Below are 18763 nucleotides of genomic sequence, written 5' to 3'. Positions count from 1 at the left end.
GCGTATCTATAAATCCAACAACGCAATATCTTCCAGCCAGGATTTGTGTTTTAACTAAAAGCATATAATCCTTGAGTTTTCGTAATTTCATAACCACGCATATGAAACTGCCTTAATACATTCAGACGTTCATACTTGTATTAAAAAATTTAGCAATTTTATACGCTATCTGACTCGCTTTTTTCGTTTCCACCCTCTGGCATTTCCCTACAACCGATGTACTTCAATTTCTTCAGCAATTTGGGCAGCACAGGCCCATTTGATTAACTAGATAATGAAATAATAGGAGTCTTATATTCCTTCCTGATTTGTGTAAATTACAAGTCAGGCTTTTTTTCATTAAATTTCACAATATGACCCAGACAAGCACGACAATAAATAACAAAGGCAATAACTGTAGATTAATCATGTATGTTAAATAAAGCATTAGAAATTCATGATTCTAAAATAAAAAGCTGCAATACATGTATATACAGCAGGGATTGAAATAGAATTTTTTTCCCTGCATGCATAGTGTGCATGTTACATTTGAAATTTACCTGCACTAACTTGTTGTGAAATGCACTACTTTTAAAGTTTAAATAAAATTTACGGGTTCTCGTTTGATGCGATCACGAAAGAATCGTTTTTTTTTTAGTTGTTTCACAATGTTGGTTGAACTTAATTGAGGCTTAGTGAATATAATGAAAAAATGTTGTTTCTACATGCACAGCGTGCACATTATATTTTGAGTTTACTTGCACTAGCTAATAATCTATGTGCACAGTGCAGTGTGCACCAGGGTATTTTGAGTTTACTTGCACGAGCTAATAATCTATGTGCACAGTGCAGTGTGCACCAGGGTATTTTGAGTTTACTTGCACTAGCTAATAATCTATGTGCATAGTGCAGTGTGCACCAGGGTATTTTGAGTTTACTTGCACGAGCTAATAATCTATGTGCACAGTGCAGTGTGCACCAGGGTATTTTGAGTTTACTTGCACGAGCTAATAATCTATGTGCACAGTGCAGTGTGCACCAGGGTATTTTGAGTTTACTTGCACTAGCTAATAATCTATGTGCATAGTGCAGTGTGCACCAGGGTATTTTCGATCCCTGTACAGCCAGATCATCTTCTCTCAAAAATTCTGGTACAATCCATTTTCTGTAATTTTCTCCTAATTCTACAATAATATTTGAACCACTTTGGTAAGAAAATGATCATCCTTGCACATTTTGATCAAAATGCTGTAAAATACTTTATACTTTTTCGCTTGGAATTAATTTTCGCTATTTTCGTAATTTAAGTAAGTAATTCAGTGAAAATAAAATCAAGCGAATATACCTTTTTTCCTATATTTTACCTTCAACTAGCCGAAAATCAGTAAAAATAAATTCCATACAAAACACACAAAAAGTCTTTTCAGCAAAAATTAATTCCAGCTAAAATAAAGTATTTCACAGTATATAATTTTTTTTTTGGGGGGGGGTTGATGAAAATAGTTTGTGAAAATTGATTAAATCTGAAAATAGTGGTAAATAGGTTAAAGACAAACAACTTATGGAGACAATATACATAATATTTTGAGCTTTTTTTGACCAATTGTGAAAATGTAATGCTCCACTACACTCCTGGGTCATACTTCATCAATTCCATAAGATGTTCCCGTGACAACCATCGATGGAAACAACACTACTAGCAACAATAAGTATATACAATACATGTATATAGGGCAAACCTGGGAAATCAAATTCCTTAGTGCATTAAGTCAACATTAAGATGTCACTCGCTGTGCATACTAATGAAATAACCCAAGGTCCATGTACTATGAACATGGCAAAACTATTGAAAGGTGAAATGAAAGAGAACTGAACATGAAAAAGACTAAAACATCAGGATATAAGGCTTTACATATCCACAGCTACAGCTGCCACATGTCATTTAACTGCAGCAGGCAAGGACTATTAAACTATACTTTATAATAGTTAGGATACTTTTCTTTGATATTCACCCAAATATTTTTCCAAATATTGATCGAACAATTCATTTAGTCAGCTGCCAGAAGAATTATGAATCCTCTTCTTCATGTATATGATTGCCAATCTGAATTCACATTACTGCACTCACTACTAAGATGGAAATGTCAAAACTTATGAGTTGCTATTTTTTCATCTTATCCCTTCTCATCTACATTCCCATATAATTCAATCTTTCGTCTTAACTTTCACTTCTAATCAAGTAATAGGAACCCAGCATATCAGCGAATTGCCATTAACATGCAATTGTACAATGATGATGATCTCCCTACCCCCTACTGCTAAGCAACAGTCAACCTTTAATAGAGTCTGTGTATACTCCAATGCTAAAAAACATTATATGGCTTAGTGACTAATCAAGACGCAGATAATCTCAACCTGGTTCAACCTTTTCTTATTTGTATGGTTTCTTCAGACTTTAATTTCCTAAATATCTGTCGGGGTATTTAGCATTAAAATTTTAAAACGTAATAATAATTTCATTGCCAGGGTATTATACCTTTATGTGTGAAACCATGCTTTCTGTACGGCACACCCACACACTGTACTGTGTTATATACACTTTGGTAAATTATGCATTTGTCTTGAGGTACATACACACGGGACATGGCTTTTACCTCTAGTATTAGTGGTTGGGTATTGCTAAAAATGCTAGTGCAATGCTTGTTTCACAGACTGTATATATAATAGTTAGTGACGTTCATGAAATTAATTAATTAACACCACAAATGAACTCTGTAAACCATGGTAGATTTATTTGGTTTATTTCTTTCACCACGCCTTATGAAGAAGCACATTTACATCAAGTTCACAAAAGCATAAATTCAGACAATGATACTACTTTTTGAACAAAATTAAGTCACCATAGCAAACTGTTAATATTGCAAAATATTTGGGACTATGATTGCATTACAGTGAAACTGAAAGCAAGTTATCTACATGTACACATACAGCCAGATATCTTGCGTCAAATCTAGTATTACCGGATTTGGCTGATACCCCGCCCAACCTATAACCCCGCCCATCCTATACCCGCCCATCCAAAACCCAACCCATGGGCTATGTTTCAAATAGTGGACGATGTTTTGGTCCACATTGCCTGCCTGACTGAACCAATGAACATTTTTACAGACCTCAATATTCCCGTCCGATATCTAGCATCGAAAAAATGGTGTATGCTTGTATTTTATGCAAGTATTTATCACCAATTTCAAGAGTAAGAGTCATATTAGCTGAATCCAGTGCCACACCAGCATTATGGTAGTGGTGGCTATTGGACATACACTTCTATGATTTCATATGATATATAGGTAGGCCCAAGGGTAGATTTGAGATGAACTCTTTATAGCTGGTTGAGACCTTTTCAACAAACGGAATGGAGAAAACCAATTAACTGTTAGCTACATGTATATATCAATTTGCATAGACAATTACAGACATCATCAATCCACTGTGGATATGTGAAAACAACATGAAGAATATGTCACAAGTATAGAACCTGTATGTGCGATTTAAAACACTGTAACAACCACCTTTAGCCTTTAAACAAGAGACTTTCCCGCCCAAATTTGTCTGCACTTTTTTTTCTGGAAAAGAACTCTAATTTTGGAGTCAACATACAAAATTTGAGTTAATTTTCAGTATTTACTCAAAAAATTGGCTATTTTTGTCCAAATGGATAGTTTAAATATAGAATATTCAATAAAGAAAATCCTGAAAATAACCTTTTTTTCCCACAAAAACAACACTACAATTATGTAACAGTTGTTTGTTTTCTTTTAGCCATTTTAATAAGTGTTTTTTTTCCATTCTTCATATCCTATTATAAGTGATGATGTTCCACTTGCATCATTTCTATCACTATAGAAACAAGTCCAGAGATGGAAGACTGGAAGACTGAAGCACATAATTACACCGCTTACAGCCATGTAGTCACGCAGGCACACTATTCAGCAAACATGTTCTTGAGTATTTTCAATCCATTTTAAAGGTTGATGTCGGAGCTTCTTAAGATAGTGAGGTAGGGCACTGCAGTAGGAGATTATTATCTCTCGATGACACCACAGATAGAACTCAATTTAAGCAGGTTTTCATGATCAAGTTAATTGGTCGGTGGGACTATTACGTGAGTGAAAAACGTCTAGAGTTTAAGTGCCTACTGTTGGGAGGCAGGGAAAACAAAATAAGAGGATTGTTATATAATGATACAAAACAACGAACGGCTAAAATGTGGATGCATTTATTTCTAAGATGATTTTGATTATTTGCTACATTAATTGGCAATCAGGGAATTCTTATAATCTTAGCAAATCAGTAATATTGAAGAAACATTCTGATCTGCCAAAGTGGATGAGAATGAATGCCAGTAACATTTTCTGTAATTTTTAACTAAAAATATTCTATTGCTAAACCCAAAACAACTATTATTAACTAAAATAACTGCTTGCAGATATTGATTGAACATTTTATTTAGCAATTTTCATTTACGTTTCTTGAATTTCTTTGTTAATTTTGCACCAAATTTACTCATATGTCTTTATCAAAGTCTTGAAAAAATCGGAAAACGGTTTTCCATATTTAATTTGAGAGAATAGACAAAAGTTGACTTTACCCTTAAAAGAGTTAAAGGAAGGGTACAGCAATACAGGGTTCAGTTGTCTCAAAGTTACCTTTATAGTTACCTTTTGTCCAAATTGGCAACTGTTGTTGACATTTCTAATTATTTGTCATATTTTGGGTGTAAAACTAGAAATGACCCAGAAAAAAGGATTTTTGTATGAATTGATTAAGGATCTCCAGCGTACATCGAAATCACTGCAACATCACACAGCATTTTGTACTGTAATACATACTTAAAATTCTTAATATTAAAATTTTCAATTTGACTGTTGATTTATATGTAACGCTGGCTATAAGTTTTAATACATGAATTTCTTGGAATACATATATGTGTGTGTCAAAGCAGTTTTCAAATGCATAAATTAATCCCAAGGGATTTGATCGACAATTTAACAAACTCTGAATTTATGGAACTTGCCATAAATTGTTAAATTTAAAGTCTGTTCAAGTGAAATATAGCGATACAATTATAAGTACAAACCAAGACGTTTTCTTACGTACTCCTGGATAACATAAATTAATCACATTTTAGCTGCAGGCAGAGTTGAATTATATGCAAGAACACCTGAACCACTAACACATGTATTTTAAGTAGAAATGGCAAAACTATTAATCACACTGGACCCAGTATTAAGACAGCAGTGATTACAATAACTCAAAGTTGGAGAGGTGGCCTCTATTTTTACAAGAAAAAAAAAGATTATCCCAGAGAAAAAAAAAATTGATTTTTGATATTAACAGTTCCAAAGTTTTTTATCAACACAGTTGTTATATCCACAAAATGATGCAGTAGATGCGGAAGTATGCGTACATGTGCCAATAATTACAAAAAAATGAAAGTATGTGTATGTGTGCAACGAATTACAATTAAAATGGCAACTTTAATAGATTACAGCTATTATTTTCAGAATCATCAGTACAGGTACTGTATTTGCATATGTACTTACTAAATTCCAGAGATTTTTTTTTTTGGTCAAAATAAGTAACATTTTAATGATTCAGTATACGGGTAATACAATTTTAGTTTATATTCGCTTCCATTTAAGATGCACTTCTAATAAAGGAAATACAGTAATCAGATACATGAATGTATGCATACTAACAAGAGATACGAATTTAGGATGCAGTGTTGGATCCACAAAAAATAACCCCAAATATTTATGTGCATATGGGCAAACATAGAAGGTGGAAAAATGACAATAAAGCGTGAAAACTAAACATTTTTGACCCAATCAGTTAATATGATTACAAACAAATATGTGTTTACCTGTAGTAAATATATGTTCTATCCTATGTAATCTAACATTAGTGAACATTAGTCACATGAGATGATATGAAGGGACTACTTTTCAGAATTTTCACTGGAGCAGAGACAATTAATATTTAATTCTGCTAGCGACAAAGAGATTATCATTATATAAAAAAAAACAATTCTGAAAAGCAAATTGATAGTGGTTCTAATACATTTGTAAATTATTCGCTAACTTGAAAAGGTACCGAAAATTCATACGAGAGTTAAATGAAATCTTTAAATAAGAGGCAATTGGAAAGAAACGGTTTATATTCAAATGGAAAATTGGTTCTACAAGAGTATAATATAGACCATTCGACAACAAAAAATCTTTCCTGTAGGATGAGTCAGCATCTCAGAGGACAAGACGAAAAAGCTAACTAAAGTAACGAGGTTAAATATCCTTTTGTTAACACGAGAATGTATAATGTGCATAAATTAAAGCTGACAGACAAATCTGAAAGTGCTCGGTCACAAAGAAGATTGGAACAAAAATGAAGAGTTTTCTTGGGTTAACTTGCTGTATGTCAGAAATTTAATGGACTGTACTCCCTAGGTAATTACAATATAATTCAAACCTTCTAAGATGGTGAATATTTTCAATAAGGCTCCCTAGCTAAAACTTAATCTCAAAACCTTGGGTAACCTTTTGGAAACTGATTGGTAAATAAAGAAACAACAGAATAGCAATGAAGCAGTACGTTTTTGCAGCTACACAAGAATACTAATGAGATTCAAATAAAGTAACCACAGATGTATCAGTCTGGATTTGTATTATTGTATATATCTTCAATATTTAGGGCCTTACACAACAATCAGCTTCATTCAAGTTACACTGTTGTAAATTATTTACTTTGAAATCAGGAATTTTTTTATGCTAATTGTCCATGTTTTGATGAAGACATTCTCAAATAGATGAACTTTCAGGAAAGTCACCAACTTCAGCACACTGGTTAAATGTTAACTTCTCTTAAGAAATTAGCAGTTGCATGCAAATGTCACATAGTGCACAGTGCACAGTGTCCTCATGCCATTGCCATGCGCCCCTTTACCCTGGGGAGCATATCCTCTGGCAACCATCAAATTCTGATTGACCAGGGATCACATGTGGCCACAGACTTCACCTGTGACCTGTTTGATAGTAATTTTGGCCCAAAGGAAGCCATAGAACGCTCCATTTTAACTTAGAATTATCAAAAACTCCACACCCTGGTAGGGAGAACCCTAACTCCCCCACTTGGTGGCGCCGCTGAATTGCTGTGCTCCCTCTAGCATGTACAGTAAACCCTGCATGTACAGTAAAGTTTGAATGTAACCAAACTGGATATCAGTTAATTTTTAAAGTTACCCGGTAGTAACATTGTCATCCGTAATATCATGTAATATCTTTGTAGTATTTACCTATGTTACTAATATTGAAGTTAGCAGACATAAAAGGCCAAAAATACCAGCAGAAAAAAGAATCTGTAAAAAATGCACTTCATCAGAAATTGAAGATGAAGATTTGAAAGGAAACAAAGCTTGTTATAAGCAAGCTAAAAGCTAGATAATCATTAATAGTATAGGAGTCACTGTACAAATGATGACCATGTACATGTGTGTAATATGCATCAATCATTGAAGGTAACATGTAGAGAGATCCATGGCTTGAGATCTACAACACAGGTAGTATTTAGATCCCACATACATGTAGGCATCACTAAACAAATAATGACGATCTATGCATTAAACGTATGCAGCAACCTGCATATCAAGAACTTAGTACAAACACAGGAGACAAGAACACTGTAAATAACAAGATGCAAGTCAGCCATTAAAACAATTTAATGTGCTACACCAGTGTTAACCAGGCCCAGTTGAACATAATCATCTGCCAACATTATCCAAGGTTCCTTCCAAAGTCACTTCCATTAGTAAATGAATCTTGGTCAGAGGTTTTGGCCTTAATCATGAGTTGGTGGCCTGCTACATGTAACAAAGTGTAGATCCTTTTTGACATTAAACTCAGGGTCTACTCACTGTCATATTCAAAATGTTCAAACACGCACAAATGGGATAATTTACAAGTATCACATCAGTGAACCACAGAGTCAACAGAGCACATATTACTAACAGCATATAACAGCATTTAAATAACAGTTTTTCTCACAATCACATTATCAGATCAAATTTACATATAACCTTGTACAGTGGAAGACACATTAACTATTTTGCAGGTCAATGGAGTTTTCCGCCACAACGTCTCCAACCAGAGCCAGAGCAATCACGTAGCGTCTTGCAGACAGTCAGCCTATTTCTTGCTAATTAAAATAGCTATCCCGAGAGGCTTTTCTAATTTACTAGATAATCCACAAAAATTGGATTAAATACTAAAAGTGTCCAAACTCAATTAGCTCAAATTATTGCAGTAGTGTTTGTGGTAGATTTCAGGAAATTTTGTCTGGAATAGTCTGGAGTAAAAACTGCTGACTCGACTGAGCGGCACCGAATTCATCTCGTACATTTGATTATAACTTCCTTGATGACATTTAATACTGAACTGTTGTTTTTAGAACTGCTGATACTGCAAAAATTTAAACTAATTGACGTGTGGACGGATTACAATATACAAGGTTGTGACAGTTGAAATGTATTACGAGTTACTAAAATGAAGGGGAAAAATACTTTGTCACATACAGCAGCAGGACTACATGCAGTCATTTTTTACATGGTACAGGTAAAGAGAAAATAACAGAGAGGTCTGTGTTCATTATACTGTATACAATGGACAGGACTCCATTTGAAATCACCTATTCTGGGCCCCACAGATATATTCTCTTTTTCTACATGTACAAATTAGCTCAGAATTTACCTGAATTTCACAATATTTAACATTTATTGATACTTAAAATTTCAATTTTATATGAACACCAATGTGAATCATCGTCATGGTGACATTCACCTGTAATGAGCAACATCAAGAACTGTCAATCAAATGATTCGATTTTAAAATAGGCGATTTACTGCTGAGTTAACAAAATATAATGATGTATGGCTATAAGGAAAGAATGTAGTTTTTAATTTGCATACTAATGAAGGTGAAACAAAGCTAATTACACCGGAAATATTCAAGAAATGTTGATTGCCGCAATTATTGGGATAATCTACATAGACGGATAATATGATTAGAGAATAACACTTAATTAGCATAATTATAATTTCATTATTTTTTAAATTGAGATATTGATTATCAAAAATAGGTCATTGCACATGTTACTTCTTTATTCTAATTACCAGTATATTCAATTTTCATAAAAATTTATAATAATATGTCATGATAATATGACCAAACAATATACATGTTTATATACATTTGAAAACTTGTTACAGTAATATGCTAATTTTAAAAACCTTTAAAACGAAAGTATGCCTTATAAATTGGCATTAATTGTCTGGAAATAGCAAGATTGTATGTTTGTTTGTTTGTTATTTATTTCCCAACACATTTAAAATAGGAGGGGGGTGCTAATAGTAATTCCAACAGATACAAGTAACATTTTACAACAAAATATTGCACATAATCAATTTTCCCATTTATTCCTAAAATATTGATATTATAATATTAAAATGTATGAACAAGTATGTGTAAATATAAAATATGCAAATATTGAAAGTGATACAAAAATCTCTGCTAATCTAACATACAAATATGCACAAATTTATTTACACAAAGATATGAATTGCAAGGCTATATTTTTAAGGTGTCCAAGGATGTAATAGAATACTGCAGTGAATAAAACTTGTGATCAACACGCTTTACACCAGTGCAACAAGCCAATCAATGCAACAATCTTTTTGTAAATAGTAACAACACCTGACAATTTGCAAGTCCGCAAGAATTTAGTACAATTTCTATAAATTGTCAGTCTGCTAATGACGTTATTCATGCATACATGTTGTGAAAGCTTAATTAGACACCAGAAAATGACAGATGTGACTTTTCATTTTTTAATTGACTTGCAATTCTTGGCCTTCAGAATCACTGATGAGTAAGCAACTTTTCCTTGAAGATGTTGATATCTTTTTGCAATTACTCACTGCATGGTGAGTGATGAATCGCCTAGGCAATGACCAATTTGTTCATTTCATATAATTACATATCTCCACATTTTACAGCAAATATTGCAGGTAGAGTATCGATATAGCCATGTATCTAAAAAAAAACTGTATCTATATTACACACCTTTCAAGTGATTTTAATGGAGCTTCTCTGTAAATTGGTATATTTAAAGCAGAACCGACACAACACCTGACAATCTAACTTTAGCATCTTTAATTTTATATTTACAGGTCTAAGAATGCAAAACAACAACAAACAAACAAACAAATTGTACTATATAATCATATGAATGACCTAGTTACACCAACCTATTACCCTGACATTTTTGTCTTCAGTCCATTTGACATTTGTTTTCGACAGGACTTAAATGTACTTTGACTTACTTACTAAGCCCTGAATGCTGTCTCCTTCATTATTTAAAAGACCTATTTGGAAAAATCAATGTCACTTTTATTTTTACAATGGAACACAATTTGCTGCATCATAGTACAGAAGAAAGAGGATGAAGTACGATTGTTGCTGTTCAGTAAACACATTGTACTAGTAGTACATTTTATCAGATAAAATGCTGTGATACGATTACCGGGGGTATTGCAATTTGTTTATTAAGTATGCCCATCATATCTGTTGTGTCCACAGTCTGTACAACCAATGCAAGGCGTGTTGAGAATGTGGGTATGATCCAGTTTGTGAAACATAATATTCATATAAATATTCAGATTTTGATCAAGTTAAAAAAAAATATTTTAAAGTGAATACTAACACATGCATTTTGTACAACAATATAAAAAACATTTAAATTGATACATTGTGCTAAAAAATGATCAAATTTATCTTTTCAGTAGAAAAATTCTTTCAACTGAAGAGGTTTCTAGTACATGTAGATTGCTAAAGTACATTCTGTAAAATTGTATTTTTCAATAATATAATTGTAATTATTTATCTGAACATTAGTACAAGTGAAGGTATTCAGATTTTTACCCATTACTTTAGCAGCCATTATACAACAAAATTGGCCAGAAATGAGCCTGTTTATTCAGAAAACTGCAGAATGATCATAATTATTTTATTTCGTTTAAATTTTCAAGCTGAGCATATCAAACATTAATTATGTGAGTTGAGTGTGAAATGCAAATTTGAATTTTAAACAGGGATTAGTATTAACATTGGTGCAGATACAACTCAGGTTTCCAAAAAAAACACACCACCCTGCACTAAGCTGATATGTAGCATAATAAATATAGAACCAAACATACAACATACATGTACCATATACTAATTACACGGCTATCAGATAAAATATGGAAATGAGAACTTTTACCAATACATCAACAATTCACACAAAGATTTCAACCAATGGAAAAAAAATTAACATACCCCATCAAAGGCAATTTTGTGAAAACAGTCTGGGCAGGGTGCCATTAGACACTCACATGTACATGGCTCATTTGCATATTAGGAGGCTGACTGTATAGACATGTTACCCTTTGAACCCTAACAGAGAAATGTATGTCATATGCATAGAGGATTAAAATGTCCAGCTTGGGATCAAAACAACACTGTTCAGTCACTACAAGTAGAAAACGTAATTATTTTTCAACATTAAGAGAGTAAAACTGCTGTCTTGTTAAGAGTTATGCTGCAGACTCCCTTCATTTTCAGCCACAGTTGGGGGTGTATCCTGCTTATAAAATTGAATCTGACTGTTTGGCGACACAACAATACAGGATGTAATGAGTTATTAAGCGACAACTAAAATAATAATATAATAACTAATATACATACTAGTCTCTTTATGTTCACTCAACATTTAAATTTTGATGTAATCAATGCAATTATTACACAGTTTTGCATGTAATTTTTTGCCTGAATAGTAAGACTTTGACACGGTGATGTCGACAGCATTATCTATTGGCAAACAAAACACCTGGTTCACTGAAGACAGACAGTGCATATACCTATTGTGAATGTCGGTAGAATTAAATCGGCTGGCAACCCTGTACTGATTCTTCTAGTAATATGATGTCACACCTGGTATAGGTACAATGTTCATTCATCCAACAATTCAGGAATTCTAAAATTCAAAGGTTCTTTTTGGACCAGCATGACTGAATTTGGGATCTATGAGTTTTATTAAGAAACAGCAAATTCTGGTGAACAAAGACAACAAAAGAAACTCATGATGAAGGTGTTAAAATGGCTTAAGTACTAATACTATAATTGCACAATATGTAGAAAATCAATCAAATAACGTGTTGTCATGGTTACATGTATCATATCATGGTTGAAAATTCCTATGTCATGTACTGATTTGCATGCAGTGTTTGCGCAACATGCTTCTAATAGAAAAATTATATTTTTTTACTTTTATATTAATACTGAGATTACTTTGACCAATTTTGCACACACATATTAATAATTAATGTTCTCTCAACATTAGATGGAATAATACTATGCAACAGACAAAAATAACAACTCTCTATGGGCCAAACGTTACTAAATCACTCTATATCTGAAATATTTACACTTACTGATATAGACAGATAAAAACATTTATACTAAAAAATGATGCCTTCCAAGCAGTCCACCCTATCAACTTTATTCTAACGCTAAGATGTACTCAAAGTGGAAACATTTAATTGTTTTTTCTGTCTAAAATTTCTAATACAAAATACAAATTGAGGTAGTTTAATTAATCAAATTACCGATAATTTCTAGAATCCCTGGAACATTTTTTGGCACAACAGATTTTAACAGTATGCTGTTGAAAGTAATGTGCATTTGGTGAGATAAATGCGATATAACGCTAAGGTTACAATCAGTTATAATAACTCAGTTTTATTGTACCCGGCTTAAATTCACTCAGGTTATTCTCTTCCTTCACTAACATCTGATTCAGGCAGCTCCCACTCCTACAAATTATGGCATTCATCGAATTAAAAACACTCAAAGTAAGAATGAAAACATGGTTGCTGTAAGTCAGTTTGAATTCTTTTTCGGTCTCTGGGGGAAATATTATTGAATTTGAATTCTTACAAAATATATTAATTCCAGATTGCATTCATTTCTTCTGTATTGCACTGTGTTGCATTGATCGGATTTCTGATTAAATGTGGGAATCTTCATTCAAGCACTGCACTCATCACACAGCGCATTCTAAGTTCATGGAAACAATTTTAAAATCAAGAAAATAGTGTTGAAAAGGTACATGCCTGGTACATGCTGGGGAAATGGCAGGTACATGCCTGGTACATGCTGGAGAAATGGCAGGTACATGCCTGGTGTATGCTGGGGAAATAGCAGGTACATGCCTGGTGCATGCTGGGGAAATAGCAGGTACATGCCTGGTGCATGCTGGGGAAAAGGCAGGTACATGCTGGAGAAATGGCAGGTACATGCCTGGTGCATGTTGGGGAAATGGCAGGTACATGCCTGGTGCATGCTGGAGAAATGGCAGGTACATGCCGGGGAAATAGCAGGTACATGCCTGGTGCATGCTGGGGAAATGACAGGTACATGCTTGGCTTTACATGTAAAATACAGAACACACAAATTTTATTACTATGCACAGGTGGTCATAGTGTTGACATGATACAAACAAGGGTGCAACCATTTTTCTACAGCATTGTCTTTACCCTAAAAAAACGCATCTAATTGACATCTAATTGTCATTACCGGTCCATGATAAGTAAACAAATTTAAAAGCCTTTGGATTTACTCAGTAATAATAAGTACACTCAAGAAGAAGAGAAAGATTGGACAGGAAATGCTTGTTGCTGGTAATGAGGTGGTAGTTGAGAACAGGAAGAGAGAGTGAAGTCGAACAGAGAAGGGGGGTTGTGGGAAACAGGGGGTTGGTGCTGTGGTTGAGAACAGGAAGAGAGAATGAGGGGCACTTGGGAAGAATTGGGCTGATATAAATGAGACACAAGTCATAGTTATGTACATTTAAAAAAGTTACCCGAGAGAAACAATTTTAATTTCATTTTTAAATTATATTTATCGAAGCATGAAATTAACACAAGATAGTTATGGTAATTATAGAATGAATAATTAATATGCATAAATATGCGCTAGATATAAATACATCCCAGTATTCTAGGAAAGCAAGAAAACAATGTCTACACATTACTAGTGTGTCTGAAGTATAATTATTCACACCTGTCCCATGTTAACAACATCCAACAGTGGATTATTAAGCCAAAACAGGTCAAATATTGCTTTATGTTATTGTTGTTAATTTTGGATCAAAAAACACAATTTCTCAGTGATACAATTTTTGAGAGAAGTATGAATTTATTTGGTGAAACAGACATAATAATAAAAATTAAAAATAAATTAAAAATTGTTATTTACAGCAAAGCAACTTTTTGATGGAGAATTGTTTTTTAAATGCAATTTTAATTTGTTTTACTTGTATTGTACAACTTCAAGCTTGTATGTAAATATTTGAGAGAACAGCAAAAAACACAATTTTGTTTCGATGAGTGGCAAAATACCAGCTCTACTTAGGCCATGTAATTTTAAAAACTACGGGGTACATTTCAATTTGAGATACCGGTAATGGTTATAAAATGATGCCACCAAGCAAGCAATTTAAACACAAACTGCATTCCTAATACCACAGATCATTACTATACTTGTAATAATCACGCATGCTGATTTCAAACAATACCAGCGACCATATTACAACACATGAATTCAACAAAATGAGAGTGTATTTTGAAACAAACAACACCACTAGAACTCTGAAGTGATGTTTCACAACATGAAAATATAAACAGTATTGAGAATATAAATAATCATAGGACAGTGTCTAATTTCTATCAGACATTCCTTAAGACTTTATAGCTGACAGATAATAGACTACGTTTTATCAAAGGCCAGGGTTATATGAACTTTTTGAAATTCATCAAATATGCATACATGCATAACTAACATCACTGACACAATAGACACGCTGATAACTGAGAAAACGCAGCTTTTTTTGGAATAAGTTCATGTTTTGGTAGATCAAATTAGAAAACTCTGGATAGTGGTATAGGCGAGGGACCTACCTGACTCTCTTCGGTGGCTTCATAATTACACGTTGGAGAATAACACACACAAAAAACTGACAATAATGGAGTCGCTGGTGTACCTCTACAGGTACTGATGTCATTAATCAGGAAAATGGAACTAATTTGCATAAATTAGCATTTCAACGATCTGAATGATAGGTGTCAAGCTCTCAGACAAGGTACATGCAAATCAGCCAGATCTTATGAATATTAATATACTATAATTTTAATACTATATGAAATTAAATTTAGGCAGATCCATCAATCATGATTGATGGCAGTAGTCGATAATTCTTCGGTCGGTGGTTAATTTAACATCGTGCAGAAGTAGTGATTACATAATAAAGGGATGTCCCAGAGTATATAAAGCAATCAACCCTACGATAATGGCCATTTCAAATTTCATGACAGAAAAATGTTGGACGGTATCGTTTAGCATTTTAATGTTGTCAGGTAATTTATTAATTCCATGAGATTTTTCACCTGGAATAGTTTTTTATAGAATAGAAATATCATCATTCCTGATCAAAGTCAGGTGATAAAAAAGCCAAAATGTCAACACTTATGGTAATTCACAGGAAATAAATATAATAAAAAACACAGGAAATTTGAAATGAAGAGTAACATTAAGTCTATGTGTTTTGCCACATTAATTATCATGATACACATAAAAACCAGAGAGTTTATTCAATCATCATCTTCGTGAGAGTTAGTACGAGCAATCCATAATTTAATCACAATCAGGTTGCCTCAAGTTCAAAACGTGTAACAACTTAGCATAAAAAATCCATTAGCAATGACTGACCTTTTTACATGTTTTACAAAAACTAACTTTTCTCCAATAAATTTTGATTTAAACCATTAATAATGTCAAACTCCTCTTATTCAATCAATTAATAGATATCATCATGGATGAAACATTTTTGACAATGAGATGAAATTCAAATTTGCTAGTCTCAAATAGACACAATTAGAATACAAAATAAATAATACTTTGAGCGATAAATTCAAAGATAATGATCAAATTTAAATTACCTGCAAAATAACACTACATTTCTATAAATATTAGATAAGATAAAAGACTGGAACGGATCAATTTTTGAATATATACACTACAGCATAGAGCTTTGCATTCCCTGTAAGAACACCCACAAGGTAACTGAAAAAAACATCAGCAATGGCTATACACAACCGCCCAAATAACCTGATTATTTTTTAAATTGCTAATTTCATCATTTATTTTGAGAAAAATTAAAGTAAATTTGAGTGTCATTTAACTGAAATAAAAATGTCATGATACTGTGTAATATGAATTGTGGATGTTTAGGATAAAACAGCAGCAGTCAACATCTACAGGTATCTTAGCATGTGATGGCTTGTATGTATTAATTATGAGATGGCATTCATTTTATATGTAACACACGTTACACAAAGTCCATATACAACTGAGTCATCCAGGTGAACAATTTTAAAATACAAAGTGTACCAAATAAACTATTATGTAATAATTATTTAAACTACCCTTTTAATTTTGAGTTTTACTATAAAATTATTTTATCACAGGCAGATTTGATTTTTTTAAATTATCACAGCCTCGTAGGTACACTGTTAAAGTAAGAAACCAAAGGGTCAGTTATTTAACATATCAATGGCATATAATTTGCATAACTAATTGGAGTCAAGATCAGGTCAACATGCTAACTGACTCAGTGATTAAAACAGCTCCATGCAAATTCTGAATCATTCTTGATTACTTTGTGAATTTTATATCGTACTTACTTATTGCGTTTCTTGAAGAGCAATCCTTTCATCTTTAACATGTTGAAAGTTGTGTTAATTTTTCATCAACACATACATTCAAGTTCAATGTTAACTATATAAGGCACAGCAAATACTGATTCAATGTGTTAACATTGACAAGACGTGACAAGACGAGGATCCCACAGTCTCAAATTGATAATCATGTTCTGAGTAAGTCTAGATTCTGCGGAAGAAGTACTGTGAAATGAAGAGCAACCCGAGTGTTCAGCTTTCTTGACTCTCTCCTTTCTTCTAATCACTCATACTGTTCAACTGAGATGCGGATGACGAAAAGAGAGAAGCAAATGATGCACGGTTTGAAACCAAGTGACAGGTACTTGACGAAGTGATGTCTACGCTGGAGTCCTTGGTCTGATTCATAACAAAGTCAGATCCCAAAACTCGTTTAGTGTCTTGGTTACTTGATTACCCAGACTCAAATGTGAAACAGGCAAATCCAATTGTATCCGCACACAACTCAACTTCCCCTCCAGTGTTAAAACATAGCGTATTAGCGATGAATAACTCAGGGTATCATTACACAGACCATTGCATGCAACGGACTACACCATGAGTAGTTCCAAAGGGGCCCTAGCTATAGAATTCCATAGGCGCATATATAACAGTCATCTTTCTCTCAGAAGTCGTTGAAGCTTGCCCCAAATAGTAAAAGTGCAACCACAAGGGACACATTTAAGTGGTTGCAAATACTATATTGGTCGAATGAACAAGATATTATAATTAGCAGACCTCATAAAAGGAAAGCACTATTGAATATTAAAATTCAGTAAGGCTGCCATGGTGATGGATTCTCCCTTTTCAGACAATGGTGGCAGCAGACATCCCTATAGCTCTGAATTATTTCAAGATTCAATCCACTTATTTTGGACAGTCTATAAGCAGATAAATGTATATATAAAAGAGCAACCAGCCGAGTTTTGTAAATTTTTTCTAATTTTGGTGCCAAAATTAACATTTGACATCTCAAATGAATACACAAAGAGTAAAATGATAGAATGAACAGCAATGCTTGCACAAAACAGCACAACGAGCTGAAAAAAATATTTATGATAACAAAAATTCATTTCTACTCAACTGCCTGCAATTCTCCTAAATAGAAATTATTGATTGAAAAAAATGGCAAAAAATACAGCTCACAATCTGATAACAGGATTCAAACTAAAATTTGCTGAAGACATTTTTGAACATAGTTTCATGTGAATTCAAATTGCCAATACTTTTGATCAAACAAGATGATTTCCAACACTTGAGGGTGCTATTGAGATCAATTAATTTTTTCAGACAGATATGAGATATATTTTAATCTTTAAATGGCGGTAGTCGTCGCGCTGCACTTGTGCGACATTTGTGTTGATAAACATTGATTTTCCCACAATCCAATGTGCTCTTGTAATGGAAATCACAAGTATGAGCCTCAAGTTCAAATTACCGACAGTGACTGTTTCGATACTTTCCAATGCAGGGTTCTCCCCAGGGCTTTTTAGCGCCGAGGTCCGCGGCGCTATACCTGTGAATCTCGGCGCTTCACTTGGGACCTCGGCGCTATGTGTTCCCACCTCGGCGCTTGATTTCATATTTGACATGCCAATATCAGATGTGAAAAAGCTTTGTTCGCCACGCCGGTCGGCCCCGACCGTCACTCAAAATTAGTGACCACCACGGAAATGCTTCCGACGAGGACTATTGTCTGATTGTTGGTATAATTACGTACCGTCCGACACGCATCCTGCCAGTCGTGGATTATAATTTATAAACAATAGACCTAGTCGCACGATACGTAGCGGCTAGTCAAATTTGTGGAATTAGCACCTCTTTGTTTGTAAGTAAATACTTTCTGCGATAGACACAGTCTTTAGA

General features: G+C 33.6%; 1 protein-coding gene across 1 annotated transcript in view; it reads right to left on the bottom strand.

The window, feature by feature from the left end:
- LOC100371477 (adenomatous polyposis coli) overlaps positions 1–15159 on the bottom strand; it is an 84427-nt gene extending 69268 nt beyond the window's left edge. The window contains exon 1 of the mRNA XM_085495114.1: positions 15083–15159. Within this exon, the coding sequence (XP_085351240.1) occupies positions 15083–15105 (23 nt within the window). The 5' untranslated portion in view covers positions 15106–15159. The remainder of the gene's footprint in view (positions 1–15082) is intronic.
- Positions 15160–18763: the final 3604 nt, after the last annotated feature.

The sequence above is a fragment of the Saccoglossus kowalevskii genome, chromosome 21 (assembly GCF_978046115.1).
Source record: "Saccoglossus kowalevskii chromosome 21, keSacKowa6.1, whole genome shotgun sequence".
Classification (NCBI taxonomy): domain Eukaryota; kingdom Metazoa; phylum Hemichordata; class Enteropneusta; family Harrimaniidae; genus Saccoglossus; species Saccoglossus kowalevskii.
Note: the sequence above shows the minus strand (reverse complement) of the source record. Positions and strands in the feature narration are given on the sequence as shown.